Here is an 18,215-nt window from a genome sequence, read left to right on the forward strand (position 1 = left end):
AAGCTAAGAAGCAAACATACGACAGAAGCGCTATATTACATATTCGTTTGAAATTTTTGTTCATTATCGGCCTCAAAACTGTTAGATCGGCTGTTGAAGGCAGTTCACCACCGTAGAATGCTTGAAATGTTAGAAAATAAATGAGTTCATAAATAACAACATGCAAATATTTAAGAAGCACCTTTCAGAATTAGTCTCTTTGTATTGATTAAAGATGAGTAAACATAGCAGAAATAAGTCTCTTGATGATCAGTAATGAAGTTTGGACCAATGATGCACACCACATGCTGACTGGTTGTGTATTTGTACAATTGTACGCTTAATTTTCCTCTTCGGAAAGCAACTGGTAATGCAAAGTAAAGTATTTTTAATGATCCAATTGACAAAGTGACGCAGCATGCAGAATGATGGCGCTGCCATGCTTTCTAACTGACTGTAAATTTGCTGAGTGCAGTTTTCAAAACAGTGACAGTCATGAAATGTTTCCAACAATGAATGAGCTGTAATCAGTCAGATGTTCATGGACGATCCTTTTACAATCAGAATACAGGCTTAGTGTTTGCTAAAATACACTTTTTCAGCTTAATATCTGTCATCGCTGTTACTGAACAACGAAAAATGTTTTTAAGAAAAAAAAAACACCCATATGCAGTCATGTATATGCCCTGGTTTCTCGTGCTCACTCAATAATTCATAGGCTGACATGCATTGGTTTATTTGTATTAGTTTTTGGTCCAATGAACTAACAGACAAAGTTGATGCCAAGTTTTGTTTAAAGACGTCAAGGTTAGATTGTTTTGGACAGGTCAGCAGGCTCAAAGCACTGCGTACATTTCTGTCTGCTGGTATAAACAAATGTTTCACTGAGAGTTCAGAGTAGAGAGCATCTCCAACAGCCGCCTCTCTGCACCTGAGCCTTCCTCTGCAGGGCAGTGTGCGACACGCCGGAGAAAAAGATAAAGCGGCAGGTTAGACATGAATCATGTTTCCCTCCGTTGTGCTGGCATGTGATGAGCACTGGCTGCTTATTTATGGCGCCGATCCAGTGGCATCGTTTATACCATAGAATTTGCATGTCAATTGTATATTTAACCCCTTCAGGCCAGGAGTTTTGCTATGCACACGGATTACTGTTTACAAATGTTTACACACTTTGGTACGACCTTGTAGATACAGCAGAGGCTGAGGCTGAGGAGTGTGTGGAGCTGAAACAGTTAGCTGGTTAATTTTTAGTCGATCCAGAAAATTCATCAGTAATTCATTAAAAATTTAAGGCATTTTCAAGCAAAAGTGTGTTGTGCTTCTAAATTGTTAGAATTTGCTGATTTTTCTCATCTTAAATGGGTTGTGGACTGTTGGGATGTCACCTTGGGGTCTGTGAAATTACTATCACTAATCCAAATAATCAGCCAATTAATCGATAATAAAAAGAATTGTTATTTGCCTGTCAGCTATGTTTTTTAACAGTGTTTAATACTTAACCACAGTGTTGTTATTGTTTGTTCTTATTTCCTGAATTCATGAAAGTACTCCTGTGTTGCACACGTGCAGTTTGATCGAAAGTTTTTTTGATTAAAAAAAAATGAATCAGCTGATTTTGCCAACTTTTCTGCCTCTGTGAAGCTGACTCGCACACCGCTGCATACTGTTTGTGTGTTTCGTGTTTTATGGAGATTAATCTCCAACTGCATGCTTTGAAAGTGTTTATTTGTGTTTGTGTTTGAATAAGACAGCAACAAAAGTAATTTGGAGTCTTGGAGTTTATGTCGTTACAAGTTTTAGGGAAATAAAAACGCTCTAAGTGATGGAGTGTAAATGTGATGCTGTGCCTGAAACAACAATATAAAACAGACAAAGAAAATTACTTGTATTTTCTTTCTGCTGCGCTGTGGGAACATTCATTGGATTCTGCCCCATCTGTTGTAATCAATAACGTGACCATCTTGTTTTTTTATGAAACGCACTTACTCTTAATTTCATCCACCAGTGGTTTTAGAGAGAAGAATGTGGAGTTACCTATAAGACTTTGACATTATAAATCACCTCTTGAGACCAGATTGTACAGCAGTATCGATTGATCCTGATATATCACAGAAATTTACTGTCACTTCTGTTTTCAATTAAAGATACAATCAGTCAGATAATGACTTAATTGGATTTTACAGAAGATTGAGTTTTATTGCCCCGTGCTTTACGAGTTTAGTTAAGGAAGGCCATTTTATCACAGTTGTCAGGGGCGAGCGGCTGCCGCTGCCTTGTCCTTCTGTAGCTGCTGCTGCCCTGTGTACAGCGCAGGGGAGAAAGTGTCACAGGATTGGTTTTCCTTGAGCTGTCGCTGCCTCCATGAATCATGCCCTCCCGTAATAGATAAAATCTGCTCGGATCCCACCGTGACACCTCCTGGTGGAGTGATGGCCGCTCCGCACAGACAGGAAGTGTGGAAGAGGACGCTGTAAGCTCAGAGGTGAAGCGGGAAACTTCAAACCGTTCAGATGTATTCAGACCTGAGGATGACACCCTCAGTTATCAGAGGTGAATTAGACTGGATCAGTGGAGTGGAGAGCAAAGTGTAGGTCTTTGTTTAGTCTGGAGTTTTAGCTCTACAAACATTTCTCAGCGCCCCACACCTGCTCAGGTGCCAGAGATGATCTGATTGGTTGTATTACACCTCCATGCAGAGAGCCAGGGAATCACAGTTTGATGAACGAGAAAGTACAAACTCTGGTCAGTAGGTAGAAAATAAATGAGAAAATTGATAATGAGCTGTTGTTTTATGTCTGTAGGTGGGATGAAATATTTTCAATAATACAAAAATAAGTGTGAAATTCGTATTTTAAAAATACCATTGGTAGCTCAACCAGTTTAACCATGTCTTGCTTCAGTGGAATCTGTAGTGTGATTAGCATCTTATTTGCATTTAGCCCTTTTTTCCTCTTCACTCTCTACAACCTGAAGAATTTCTTAGCTTTGCTCCTCAAACTACGTTTTCATTTTCTGTTAACTCCAGTGAAAAGAGTGAAAGTCAAATGACTTTTGAGTGGGTGGGGACAGGAAGACCAAAAGTAAATCAGCTGAAATCAACCAGCTGAGTGTTTTTTTGTTTGTTTGTTTGTTTGTTTACATGTAACACGTTTAATAGTGAACCTTAGGCTAATGTTTAGTATGACTTATTTTAACTTTTAAACATCAGCAAGGACAGTTAGCAAACCTGTTCACATTGTATACTAATGCTATGAGTTTATCACGATGGATCTAGATTTTGGCTTCTTTGACATGTTTGAATAAGTTCAATCATCTAATTCATACAATTTAGATAAAGTTTAGAAGTAAAAGTTATGTTACAGCAGTCAAGGTGGAGATGATTTTGCTGTTTTATATGGTGTTCATATATTATTAGTCTATTACTTCTTGAGTCCAAAAAGGATTTTTTACTAAATAAGTGGAAAGTGTAGCTGAGTTATTTCAACAGCTTTCCAACAGAAAAACAACTTGTTTCAAGGATGTTTCTGAAATGAGTGGGAGAATCTTAAAATAAGATCATTCTTTTATTAAAATAATAAGATAGCGAATCACTGCATAGAACTAGTTAACTTCTATTATAATCAGCTGAAATGATCTCAGTCAAGTATTTTCACCTGTTTTAAGAAAATGAGACTTTTAGGATTTAATAATAGAAACTCATTTCTTCTCAAGTTCAGGATCAAGATTTTTTGCACTATGCAGTGTGAACCGACAAAGTAACATTCAGATGAATGCAGTGAAGGAAAAAAAAACATTTACCTTTACTGTAGTGGAGCAGAAGAATAAAGTTGCACAAAATGAATTATTCAGGTGAAGTACAAGTACCTCACATATACTTAAGTGCTGTACTTGCACTTGTGGCACACTTTGAAACAAATTTAATAACGATTTAAGCAAATTACGGAAACAAAAATATACAACCTTTTTCAAAAATGCACAGCAGTTTCATTCAGTTTAATCACAAAAAGATGCTACAACAGAAAAAAGCATCTTTATCACACTGAGATGCTGATTTGAACAGTTTTAGCCTAAATTCAGTTCTTTCGTTCTTTTCTACCTGCAGGAAGTGATGAGTCTCACTCAGACTGTCCTTTCAATATTTTTTAGTGCTTATCTTCATGTATGTGCTACCAGGCAGGGGATGCAGATGATAGTTCATCTCTCTGTGTTTGCTGACCGGTGGTGCAGGATCACAGTGCTGTTTGAAGGACAGGCAGAGCCCCGGTCATAAACGTCCAGCCCTGAGAGCCAAGCACCAATAAACAGGCGGAACTAGACAGACTAAACCAACTTAACAGGCTGCTGTGACGCTGTGCATCCACAGCTAATCTGAGGACGTTACCCATCATTTGTCTTTACATCTGCTCGGCCTGATCTGAGAGCAGCACAGCAGCCCTTTAGCAAGCCTTCACTCTTCTCCACAAGTGGCTCAGAGGCATGAATTAAAAGATCATGTTTGGATATTATTCACGAAAAAACATGTTGATTCCTCGAGTAATAAGTCTGGAGAAAAAGGAAAAATCATTCAATTTATATTTGACATTTTTCTATATTCCATGTGGACCCCTGATGGTCATGTGTCAATTATTTGGCTATCATCTGGGTAAGGGTCACGTTAATTGATTAATTCTATTTTTCTAGGAATTATTGTTATATACAACCGGGAAGTATGGACAAATAGAATGAATATCAGGAAAATTAATGAATTACCAAATAGTTGTAGGCTTTATATTGTTTGTATGTGTTGAATTGCATTACATGTGGTGTTAAAAAGGTTTTAATTTTAACCTTAGAAATCATTTTTTACTGATGTTCACAGTTGTTTCTTTATCAAGTAAAACACTATGAGATCTTTTTGAGGGGTGATTTTCAATTGGATATAAATGCACATACTGTAATTATGAAAAATTACACTTTCAATAGTGAATATTCAGCTATTTTTTTTTTAATGTTAGATATAATGCTTCACATTTCTTCTTTCTGATAACAATTATCACATTAATAATGATGCTACTTGCTACTAGTGCATATTTTCTACCAAGTGCTAGCTGAACAGAAAGTGAGGAACAATAATGTGTCAAATTCAGAAACATACTAGTAGAAGAACAGATTATCAATATACATTTTGTTCTGATGGTTTCTTCAGCTAAGTTTCAATCAATTCCCACATAAATAATTTTTCAGTAGCCTAAAAAAAACCAGACTTTCCCCTTCTCCCTGCAGAGGACTGGTTTCTGACTGATGTTCAGTGCGTTCTAAAAATGTCTCACTAATTCAGATGTCTGGCTAATTCCTCTGTAGGAGCTCAGTGTCCCGCCTCCCTGGGGAGACTTAAATCAGCGTTTCTGTGACAGGACTTCTGAGTGGCAGCAACGCCCCCAATCAGCACCTAATAATAACCCCACTCAGCGGAGGTCAGCTCCTCCTCCTCCTGCAGCTCTGAAGGGGCCCTGCTGGAGCCGTTAATATAAACATCCAAGCTGTGGAGTGAGTCATTGAATTCTAAAATAATTGTATTAACTTATTATTTACTATTTAATATATGATGAAATAACTTTGTGTCATTAAAAATAATTAAATAATGATCCTTAAGGCAAAAATCTAGTGAAATCTAATGGTTTTAGCCAATCAAAGCATGGACAAATTCTTAAAAATAACCTTTTTATGCTTAACTTGCCTTTATAAGGACTCGCTGCATTAATCACTTTTCTACGCATTAGTCTACTTAATGCGCTTCTAGCTCTGCTGTAACAATGACCTGAGATGCACAGCACAGCACAACGAAAACTGTAAAACAAACTCGTGGAATTGACACTGCAGCAATGAAAATAGTAAATGGTTTAAGCTCAAAAATTGTCTTCAGCCTGTGGCAGTTTCTTTTGGGAACACGGTGAGATCAGCATTTTGATTTTAAAGACTGCAGTGCTGCATTTTAACAATTATGGACTGAAGCCAGTTCAAAAGCTATCACACAGTGAGAGTTAGTCATAATAAAATGCATGTATGCCGACTCTAAGGCCATTCCTCAGCAGTCCAGAATCGCTGCACTTTCAGCTAAATGCTAATACCAGCTAAGCCAGTAATACCAGTATATACATGTGTGTAACAAGTGTAATAAGATATTAATACATGATAAAACACATTATTGCAGGTAAAATTATACAAGAATCTGAGTGGCTCTGTGAGGCTGTTTGAGCACAGCAGTGCTTTGTGCTAAATGCTAATTTCAGCATGCTAACATGCTCACAATGACAATGCCACCATTTCCACTGTCTTAGTATAGTGTGTTAGTATGTCAACATTTGTTAATTAGCGCTAAATACGTTTTATATATTAGCACTAAATACGTTATATAAATAAGTTCATTACGCTATATCATAATATTATTATTTGTCACTATACTTTCACTGTATATAGTTCACAATTGGCAGCTGGAGTTGAACTACTTCACTTCTTTCGCACAGATATTTGCAGAATTCACCAGCTTATATTTCTAATAGTATTTCTCATTGTTTTAAATATCAATGAAGCCATCAATCAAAGTAAAGCCACACTGAATGATGGATCAGTGACATTTCCTGAATAAATAAAGTTTACCTAACTAAACGATATAGGAAAATAAACCTTTGACAACACTAAATAAGTGACTGTGTTGACCTTATAAATTGGTTAGTATTAAGGGACTCCTGTAGTTTACAGTACCTACATTCTAGCACAGTGGTACCCAAGCTGGGGGTTGAGACCCCTAAAGTGGAGGGATCAAAAATGATAAAGGGATAAATAAGAAAAATATTTAATTTGCACAAAATTAGCTACATGGCTAATTTTTAAACCATGTGAGCAGCATGGCTGGCAACGATGGTCTGTCGGGACACCATTTCAACCCCATTTCACTCCAAACTTGTCACGTACAGACTCTTGGTCAGGACCCCTTGATGTCAGTTTTTCTTTAATATAATTTTTCAACGTGCATGGTAGTCTGACTGCTTCTTTTGTGAGTGAGGTAACATAGATACCTTTACAAACGTAAGAGAAGTACTTATTTTAAGCCAAACCATTATATTTTCCTAAACCTAACCAAACAGTTTTGGTGCCTAAACATAATCAAACTGTAATTGTTTCACGCAAACCACATCTTTATTATTGTTCCCAGCACACTTTATTTTGAAAGTCTAACCCAACATTGCTCACTAGAGGTTGCATATTTGTGACTGTGAACTTGACCAGAACAAGATTCTTCTCCATTTTCTTCACTGCCAGGGTGGCAGGTATATATAAATGCCTAACTTGGTATTCATCACACAGTATTTAAATATGTATATTAAATATACACAAAGATGCATTTTTTTTTTTTTTTTTTTACTTTTGTTTGGCCTTCTACATTGGTGCTTAACTTTTTGGTGGATGCTCAAGCGCTGGAGCCCCCCATGTGACTGGGAGGTTTGGTCCCAGCCAATCTAATATATGATTGGTTGCCTGATGAGGAGCGACAGTGATGACACCACTGCCTTTCTGAAAAGTTTAGGGATTTGCAGCTAGCAGCTGAAGAGAGATGCAGCACTTTTCCTCCAGGCAGACCCATGCAGCTGCATAGGCTCTCTCCTCATTGGGTACAATTGGGAAAAGACACCAGTTGACTTTGGAGGTTTATGGGACAGTTGTGAGGCAGGAGTCCACAGTGTTTTTTTGTGAATTTTCTGTCCCGCTGTTAACCAAGCTAGTGTTAAATTAACAAGCAACAATCGACTTTACTAACTGACCCTCAGCATATTTACTAGTTCAGAGACCTTTATTTTTAGCTAACAACTGTGGTAACTGGTTGTTAGCATAGTTGTTAGCTCGGAGAGCTTTATTTAAACTAACAAGTTTGGTAACTGGTTGTTAGCGTAGTTGTTAGCTCAGAGAGCTTTATTTTAAGCTAACAAGTTTGGTAACTGGTTGTTAGCGTAGTTGTTAGCTCAGAGAGCTTTATTTTAAGCTAACTAGTTTGGTAACTGGTTGTTAGCATAGTTGTTAGCTCGGAGAGCTTTATTTTAAGCTAACTAGTTTGGTAACTGGTTGTTAGCATAGTTGTTAGCTCAGAGAGCTTTATTTTAAGCTAACTAGTTTGGTAGCTGATTGTTAGCATGGTTGTCTGAAAGTTAAATGTTTTTGTTTTTTAACTGTGGCATATTGTATTTCTATATCATATTTCTATGATATTTATAATATTCTATGATATGCAATTCTATGATTTCTATTAGTTTATTTTTATTGAAACCACCTCAACTCCTTAAAGGTCAAAGTTACGTGACAAAAGACTGACCTTTTAACATACAGTATCTATATCTAATAAAGAGAATGTATTTCTTGTAAATTAAAATCTGTTTTGTGTTTCGTGTTAAATGTACCTGAGCATAAAATGTTTACATGACAGCCCTTCTGCATCTTCAACTTGCAGTGCATCAGAATGAAATAAAAAAGAAGTCAGGTCTTCGGCCAATTACAATGCAGCCTGCAGTATAAACTTTTATTCCAGTTTGTGTTTTACTCTTTATCAACGAACAACATGAATAAATTTATTGTGCGTTGTGGTGTAGGCGTTCACCCGCTGCCTCCCACTCCCACAAATCTACTCGGCCGGCACAAACTGCAAAGCCACTCTAGTCACCTTGAAATTTCCTCTGCTATTTTCCAATTAAAAGCTTAATAGCCCTGGAGACGGGCTTCATGTGGGGAAGTTTACCGTGCTCTTATTCTCCGTAAGCTGCGCAGGCTCGGATCCCATTATTTGCTTGAATAAACCCTTTTTACGGTCAGAAATGGGCCCTGGCTTTGTCCGGTGTTATGTTTCAATGCCCTCTATTAGTCCAGCAGAAGGGACATATCAGCATCCTCGACATAGTTCCCAAAGGCCTTTTATACATGCAGAGACCTAATCATCTAAGTTATGTACGATTGTGTAAAAGGTGCGAGAAGCTGCGAGTGTTTTGTCCAAATTAAGTCTTATAGCCTGTGGGCCTGCAGGCAACAGGGACGGGAAATATAGACAAATGTCTGCGCTTTTTTAAAATTAAATTATTTGTGATCTTTGAATGCGTTATGCCTGTGTGATTTCCTCAAAATGAACCTTGTTTGGGGATGTATATCTAAACATCAGAGGTCAGAGTTTTGACAGCTGGGATTTCAGTGTTTACATATTCAGCCTCAGCAGAGTGAAACAGTTTGGGCTCAGATTAAAGGTTTTCACTTCATTTTGTGTATTTATGGTCCAACTTTCAGATTAATGTAATGTTTGTTTCCACACTGAATTGTTAAAATCAGAATTTTATGCGCCATTTTGCTTAAAACTCAAACTCACATGTGCATCGAGTCTTTTAATGTGGTTGCTGATTTCATGCAGGGATGTTTTCTCCACATACTGTGTGTTATTGTTGACAGCTGGTATGTCAAATTGCTGACTTTGATGAAATGCCTTTGGACTTTTATAGTAGATATTTATGGTGCTTGTATCAGTTTAAATTTCAGCTTTTTTCCCCCAATGCTGACTTCAAATAAGAACTGTGTGATGGCACATGTTTGAACGGCTGTCTGTTCCATGCAGTCCTGCTTGCGGTCTATGAAATCTCTCAGTTTTGACAGCTGGGGTGTCATATTTTTGATATTCAGTTGACATTTCAGTCTTAAACGACAGGCTTACACGTGCCTTTGTTAGGTGTCCATGAAGCTATTTTCAATTCCAATAGGTTTTTTTTTTTTGCATGTTGATGGTTAAAATCTGAATTGTTTTCACATATTTGGAAAAATATAGGTGCCAATTTAGTCTTTTAAATTCCCTTAAATTTTTTCATGGAAGCTTCTTTCATACAGGGACAGTGCATGAAGTGATAAAATGTCATGTTACAGGGCTGTTCTGCACTGTGGCCTTTTCTGGGACCATTTCTGAAGATGATGTTGCAGCCCAGTTGATGAAGCTGTAATGTGCCTTGACATGATTTCAGCATTTCATTACATGATTAACTCTTACATCCCTGAAAAAACATGCAGACATACATTTGTTTGCACTGCAGACCACAGTGTTTCTGGTCTCCTTGATCCTCGGCAGTGTTTCCCTGATCTTGAAAGTCATTGTCCTGTGTTTAAAGGGAATTCTACAAACGTGTGAACCTAATAGGGAAACGTGGGGTTATCTGATCGTCACTGGCAGTTTTCTTTTCTTTTTTTTTTCTCGCCCACTTCAGCCTCGCATGGACATTTTTTGCAGCGTGCAGGCGCCTTGACGCGAGTGACAGCGTTTGGTTACTCGTCTCCATAAGTGCGTGTCAGCCTGATGCATATCTGTGCTGTCAGCCAGAGGAAAGGTGGATCCTCCACTACAAGCCAACACCTCTTACCCTCATCCTGTCATGCATGTGGCAGAGCACCACCATCTACCTCCATCTCTCGGACAACAACACTCCCGCCCCGCCTCGCCTCTCCGCAGATGCACTTGTGCGTCCTGGAAAACACGCTGCGTCTGACAGAATGAATGGCTACGGGTCCCCTTACCTGTACATGGGGGCTCCGGTGTCTCAGCCCCGGGCCCCGCTCCAGAGGACCCCCAAGTGCGCGCGATGCCGGAACCACGGCGTGCTGTCGTGGCTCAAAGGTCACAAACGCTACTGCCGCTTCAAGGACTGCACCTGCGAGAAATGCATCCTCATCATCGAGCGGCAGCGCGTCATGGCGGCGCAGGTGGCGCTCCGCAGGCAGCAGGCCAACGAGAGTCTGGAGAGCCTCATCCCAGAGTCACTCAGAGTGTTGCCCGGCATCGGCATATCCGGATCCGGCGAGGGGAACCAGGGAGCCCCGCCGAGGACAGAGGAGCTGGAGCTGAGGTGGAGCAGCACGGAGCCGGTGCAGGCCGGAGCGCAAACATGCACAGGTGGGAGAATGATGAGGACACGAGCGGCAGGATGAAGTTTGGCTTTAAATAGTTACCTTTATTTGATGGAACGAAAATGATGAAAAATAGCATATTATGGAGTGGTGTGTTTAGTAGAAAATACAAATAATGACTTCAATAATGATTTTAAACTATACTAATAACAAGAGCAATAATAATGAATAAATCACAAAGTGCCACATTCTCACAGCACTGCTTTATCAGTAAATCTGTATTGTGATTTTTTTAAGTTTTCAAATGCAAACTTGAGAAAGAAAGATCAAACACTCTTTCGATTGGACATATGGAAAGGTGCATTCTAATAATAATAGTAATAATAATAATAATAATAATAATACAAAGAGATGAAACTGTAAACTTCCTGTGATGACTGAACACACTTTGTGTTTTATTGTATTGAGGGTAAAGCACAGAATGTTAGAAAGTACCTTTTATTTCAGTTATACAAAATGACTCAAACACATTTTCCTCTGTTTTGCTTTATTTGGGAATGACTTATTTCTCAACATGAAAGGATTCATTCAGACCACATTCATTTTCTTTTTAAATCATCCAGATGAGATTAGAAAGATAACACTGAGGAGAAATTGACATGTTACAGCAGCACAACAGCGATAAAAAAAAAAAAAAAAAAAATTTATGTACATATTTTTAAATCCATTTATATCAAAACCCGATGTCTTGTTTTGCCTGAAAAACACACCTGAAACATTTACAAATCAACAGTATTTGCGCTGAAGGTAAAATAAAATATTATTGCGTGACATTTTTTACAACATGTTTGAACAAGTTAGATCTGAACAAACGCAACAAACCTCATTCATTCATTCATTCATTCATTAAGGGATGAACATCTGCTCCTTCTGGCAATGTTATGGCTGTTTTTTTCCGCCTAATTATTGAAGTAATGAAGACAACATAATTATATATTTTTTGCTCATTGAAAATCGCATGACGTTTTTATTTTTGTTCTTACAATGAATGATTTTAGAGAAGCCGTATTGACTGTAAAAACGTCTTTTTCTTTGTTCTATTTTCAGTATTTAAGTTATTTTTTCTTTCCTTAGTTGTTGAGCAAATTTGTTTATGTGGGCTTTTATTCCTCCCACACACCTACAGCAATGACTGAATATTTCACAGTGCAGATTTTGGCTGTTTCACCTGCTCAAACATTTGGACTCAGGCGCTTCAGCTGACTCCACATCAGCTCCATCCTCGGCCTGACAAACAGAGCTGAGTGCTTTTAAAGATTACAGTAATCAGCGGCCTCAATCCAATGTAATCGCCATATTTCTCGCAGGAGGTCAACTTCGGATGAAATGTTACAGAGCAGCCAGTGATCTGTCCTCAAAATGCGGCCAAAAGGCATCGACGGTAGATTCCTCACGGTCACACCATCAGCACTTTGTGTTAACAGCTTTGGACACGACAAAATAAAGTAAATCCACATCAATCGTTGTGTTGGAGACAAGTTGACAAGCGATTAATTGCATGTTGCGTTTCCTCTGGAGCAGAGCTTACGGCGGCTCGCTTTGCTGTAAAGAGACGAGTTTGCATGAAGGAGTGCAGAGCAGAAAGCTGAATGTTTGTCTTGAATTCGTGTTTCCTGCCCAAACTTGTTTCCTGACTGTTGGCTCGCTCGTCTTGCAGAGCCCGCAGAGGACGGTCCTGATGAGGCGTCGGGGGGTGAGAACGGAGGGAGCTCCAGTGAGAAGGAGCAGGATCCGGTCAGCTCCCCCGAGGGCTCCAAGCCGAACTCCTGCTACACCCCGGAGCCTCCAGAAACCCCCTCCCACCCGGAGGAGAGCCGCTACAGCCTCCCCAAAGCCGGCAGCACTGAGAAGGAAGCCAAACCCGAGAGTCCTCAGAAGTACCCCGTCAGCTCGGCAGAGCAGAGCGTGCTGATCGAGGGCCTGGCCGGCTCCATCAACCTGCCCTTCAGCCTGCGAGCCAACCGGCCGCCGCTGGACGTCCTCAAGAAGATCTTCCCCGCTCACAAGCCTCCTGTCCTGGAGCTCATCCTCCGAGGCTGCGGGGGGGATCTAGTGGGGGCCATCGAGGTGCTGCTCTCCAGCCGGAGTCCTGACGGGAGCGCGCACCCGCACGCCGACCCGCACCCGGACGCCCTGGTGCTGCCTTCAAACGGACACCTGTTCGAGCACACGCTGGGCTCCTACCACCCGGTGACTTCCTCCGCAAAGTGGTCGGTGGGCTCTGCTTTCCGGGTCCCCGAGTCCCTCCGCTTCACATCTGACTCCGCTTCGAGCGTGGTGTCCACCGGCCCGCTGGGTGTCCCACTGCAGCACCCGTCCTTCCCGCAGCACACGCGCTACCCGCTCATGCTGCGCAACTCCCTGACGCGCAGCCAGGCCAGCCCCTTCGTGCACAACGACGTGACTCTGTGGAATACCATGGCTCTGCAGCAGCAGTACCAGCTCCGCTCGGCGGCCCAGTACGTGTCACCTTTCTCCCCCACAGCCCCCGCAGGCCCCGGCGGGTCCGTGTTCCGCAGCTCCCCGATCCTCCCCTCCAGAGCCTCCGAGGAGCAGCGCATCAGCATCCAGGAGGAGAGCTGCACGCTGGGACCCAAATCCGGTCTCTATTCCCCTGATGAGGAGTACGAAGAACGCTCCGACTCTGCGGACTCCCGCATCCTGAACTCCTCCACCTAGAAGATGATGCTGTTGATGGACTAATACAGCAGGGGACACCAAAAATGTATTATTGTGAATGGACATCCAGTGTGTGTAAAGTTTTTTATTTTCTTTTGGGGGATGTGGGGATGTCTTGTTTGAACTGAACTATGTCAAGCACCCACCCTTTGATAAGGTGATATTAATCCTCCTGTAAAACCATGCTTTGAAGATGTCACATGGGCACGAGCAAAACGGATGAATGTAACAGACTCGCATTTGTTTTGAAACCCTGTCCCCTGTTTCCCGTTTCCTGTAAGCATGTTTAGTACTGTGAACACTTTCGATGTAAGGATCATCAATGCATGTCAACAGTATGCCAAATAAATCTGAGTTTTCCAAACGGATCAGATTGTTGTCTTCAGTGTCACCCATGATTTCCCTCCAGGTGTTATGGATTGATGGATCTGTATAAAACACACAACAAAGATCTTTAGTGAGTAAAAGTCATTGCCTTGTGGAAGTTATAAGTAACTGAGTATGGTTTTCTTGCTTGATCTTATTCAATAATCATCCAGTATTTCAGATTAAATTCAGCATCAGAGGAGTGTCATTATTAAATACAGATGGTTTTATAATATTGCCTTTATTCTTAAAGTAGTATGAATGTGGGATAGCATCGAGTATCTGTGAAAGTATGGGATGGTTTTGTGTGTGTAAAATCAAAATACCACCACAAAACACAGGAGTAGCATTGAGAGGCCATTGTTATGTGGATAAAATCAAACATACATGGCGGCCTGTGTTTCAGATCATGTGACATGTATGTGTGTGTGGCTGCAGGTTTAAGAGACATCACTGAAGTATTCAGATGCGTTACTTAAGTAAAAGTATGCAGGAATTAGCAGCAAAATGTCCTTAAACTATTAAAATAAGTAATTCTACTAATTGTGCAGTCGAATGCTCACTGTCAGTGTTTTACTATTACATCTGATGTTTTTGAGTCATATTACTGCTGCATTCATGTTTATGTTGCATTTTACTGCTGTAGACGTTTACTACTATTATGTACTATTACTTTATACTGTGGGGTAGTGAAATCCACAGCATTGGTGTTGTTATTTGGAGACACTGTACATGATTTTCACTGGACAGGAGGGAATGAAACATTGTAATCTACACAGTAAGCAGTAACTAAAGCTGTCAGATAAATGAAGTTCAGTAAAAAGTTCAGTATTTGCCTCTGAGATGTGGTCAAGTAGAAGTATAAAGTTGCATAAAATGGAAATGCTGAAGTAAAGAACACATTTATACTTAACTCCAGTACTTGAATAAATGTATATAGTTACATTCCACCTCTGATGATTGGTAATGGGTTGGTCCCATCACCTCATACAAGTTGCCTGTGCAGGTGTCAGTGCCTGATTGAACTGGTGGTTAAAGAAATCAACAGAGAAGATCTGCTGTGTCAGCCGTGTCAGCCAGCAGCTCCATGATGATAAATAAACTCCTGACACATAACTGAGGACACAAGTAGCTACAAGACTCTGCTGTAATCACACCACAACTGACTTTTACTTATAAATGAGCAGCTGGAGACTTATTTTATGTCTAATAATAATTTAGAAACACAAACTATTTCAGCATCCTGATTCTTTTAGTGCACAACTGCTGAGGCTGCTTCTTTTATTTTGCTGAAGCAAGACTGATAACGTGACTTACATTTTAAATTGATAATCAGTAGCATTAAAAAGTGTCCTTTTTTTTCTGCACTCTGTCTCTGATTTATTTGACCAGCCTTCATCAACAGCCAGATCATGAAAGGTTTTCCTCATTTTCTGCTGCAAATGTCTGCAGTCTTTTGGCTCTTGCATCAGTCTTTCCAGGCAATATCTTAATAAGTGCAACAAAAACAGATGAGAACAACATATAGATTTTTATTGATTATTATTGTTATACACATTTATATGACCAGAGCTCATTAAATGAGACAATGTTTCAGTCAGTCAGTATACATTAAAGACTAGTTGTGTGTGTGTGTGTGTGTGTGTGTGTGTGTGTGTGTGTGTGTGTGTGTGTGTGTGTGTGTGTGTGTGTGTGTGTGTGTAAGAAGTACTAGATCTTTTAAGTAAAATACAACTGTACAGAAATACTCTTGCAGTTAAAAATTTGCTTCAGTAAATGTACAGAATCGTAATTGTAAAATATACTTAAAGTACCAAGAGTTTCTATAACCCTTATTTATTGTACATAATATAAACTTTATAATTATGGATGCATTCATGTGTACATCACTTTCACGTGGCAGCTGGTGAAGGTTGAGTTGGGTACTTGGGTATTAATTGGATAGCTCCTGAAAGGGGTCAATAAACTCTTGTTCAGCCTGTGATAATACATTCTAATTTATTTATTGATATATTTTGTCGGGCTGCACGGTGGCGCAGCAGGTAGTGTGCAAGCAAGAAGGTTGCCGGTTCGATCCCCGGGTCAGGCGGGGCCTTTCTGTGTGAAGTTTGCATGTTCTTCCCGTGCATGCGTGGGTTCTCTCCAGGTACTTTGGCTTCCTCCCACAGACCAAAAACATGCTCATTAGGTTAATTGATGACTCTGAAATTGTCTGTGAGTGTTAATGTTTGTTTGTCCTTACATGTGGCCCTGCAATCGGCTGGCGACCGGTTCAGGGTGTACCCCGCCTCTCACCCATTGTAGCTGGGATAGGCTCCAGCCCCCCGTAACCAAGAAAGGGATAGGCGGTATAGATAATGGATGGATGCATATATTTTGTCTTATTACACTGAATCTGAAAGTAAGGAAGTTATCAAATTTATGTTGTGGAGTGAAAAGTACAATATTTCCCTCTGAAATGTGGTGGAATAGAAACAGTAGCAGAAAATGGAAATACTCAGATTGTACTTAAGTACATGAATAAATGTACTTAGTTATTTTCAACCGCTGCTAGAAACCACAACAGTCAGTTAATCCAACTGTCATGCAGTTTTTCATTTTCTGTGTGTGAGAGAGGCAGAGAGCCAGTGTGTGTTGCCCGTCTTTATCAGAGGAACATGTACTTACTTTAAAATAGTAAATATAGTATCATTGCATGTGCAGGACTGCTGCTGCCTGGTTAACCCTCAACACAAACAGAGTATTTCCTCATCTGTTCTCCTGTTTCCTGCAGCACCAACCTTCCTGCTCTCTCCTTTGGTTTAAACCTGTCAAATGCTGCTATCTGGTGGTGAACTTGAACCATCATCATGTTGACATCACAGGGCCAAATGTCATTTAGAATTAACATAGTTGCATAAATGAATAAAAAAAACGATATAATGAATGTGTGTTCAACAGTAAAATATTTGCAGTTTTAGACAAAATCAGATTAAATTAAATTCTTCAAATGCGTAAAAAGACTAAGAAAAACAAGGAAAAATCAATTATTTTCTCACTCTTTATATGGTTTTCCCAAATCAGTCCAGGTGTTTGAACCAGAAACTGTGTGATTCTAATTCACTTTCTTAATGTGTTCACCTGGTTTAAGGCTGAAATGAGACCTCAAAGCAACGCTGACCCCGTTTATCTGCTCCAGTCTGCCACCCAGTGGACAAAATAGGTATTTTTACTGTAACATCGAGGGGCCTCCATGTACGATACCACTGGTGTACGGTAACATCATTTATCTCTCATCTGTATTTTCTAACATGTATGTGAAGAAGACACATCAATTCATGATGATGATGAAGACTTTTAGTTGCATTCATTTTCTTTTGGAAGATGTATTTGTTGCAGGTCTAACCAACATCACAGTGATAAATGAGAATAATTCTGGGCTTAAAGGATGATGCATAAAGTACTGGGTTAATTAAAGACTTTTGGTTCATTTTTTTTTAAATTATTATTATTATTATTAGTATGAATTTGATTATTTATTTTCAGTTTAGTTTTTCCCCTTATACTGCCCTTAAATACAATGTCCAATCAACATTCTTATTTACCATGAAAACACAGAGTTAACTTATGAATGGATGAATAACTAAACTAAACAAATAGAAAGAAACATAGATGTGAAATGGTGTGAGCAGCTTATGTTTGAGACCAGACTACATGGATGTAACTAATTACATTTACTCAAGCACTGTACTCCAGTACAGATCTGAGGTACTTGTACTTTACTTGAGTCTTTCCTTTTCATGCTACTACTGTACCCAACAGTACATACAAGCACAACTGAAATGGATAGTTCATTAATTGATTGACAGAAACTTAATTGGCAGTTATTTTGATTGCCTAATATTTTCAGTCACTTTTCACATAAAACATTTCATGATTCGGTTGTTTTTCTTTTAACTATCTGAATCATTTAATTTATACTGAATAATTCGGAGGTTTGGACTGTTGGTTGAACAAGAACCTTTTCCTGATTATATTTATATTCTTTTACTTAAGCGCCATTAATGCAGGAGTTTTTCTGATAGCAGATTATTTTTCAGTGTGGTAACAGTACTTTTACTTGGGTCAAGGATCTGAATATTTCCTCCACGGCTGTGTACAACAGAAGGACACGTCCTCCTGTTTGTTGCACTTTAGCCATGAGAGGTCGAGGTGTCAGACCCCTTCAGACAGGGACAAATGCCGTCCCGCCT

General features: G+C 39.7%; 1 protein-coding gene across 2 annotated transcripts; it reads left to right on the top strand.

The window, feature by feature from the left end:
* Window positions 1-10,524: 10,524 nt before the first annotated feature.
* On the top strand, window positions 10,525-13,774 carry dmrt3a (doublesex and mab-3 related transcription factor 3a). 2 transcript variants are annotated; one of them, XM_070963944.1, is made up of 2 exons: window positions 10,525-10,924; window positions 12,596-13,774. In XM_070963944.1, exons 1-2 carry the CDS (start codon window positions 10,525-10,527, stop codon window positions 13,615-13,617), a joined length of 1,422 nt encoding a protein of 473 aa, XP_070820045.1. In that variant the 3' UTR covers window positions 13,618-13,774. The 2 variants fall into 2 exon arrangements, with proteins under 2 accessions (XP_070820045.1, XP_070820046.1); XM_070963945.1 differs by having other exon boundaries at window positions 12,605-13,627.
* The last annotated feature ends 4,441 nt before the right edge of the window (window positions 13,775-18,215 follow it).

The sequence above is a fragment of the Chaetodon trifascialis genome, chromosome 6 (genome assembly GCF_039877785.1).
Source record: "Chaetodon trifascialis isolate fChaTrf1 chromosome 6, fChaTrf1.hap1, whole genome shotgun sequence".
NCBI lineage: Eukaryota > Metazoa > Chordata > Actinopteri > Chaetodontiformes > Chaetodontidae > Chaetodon > Chaetodon trifascialis.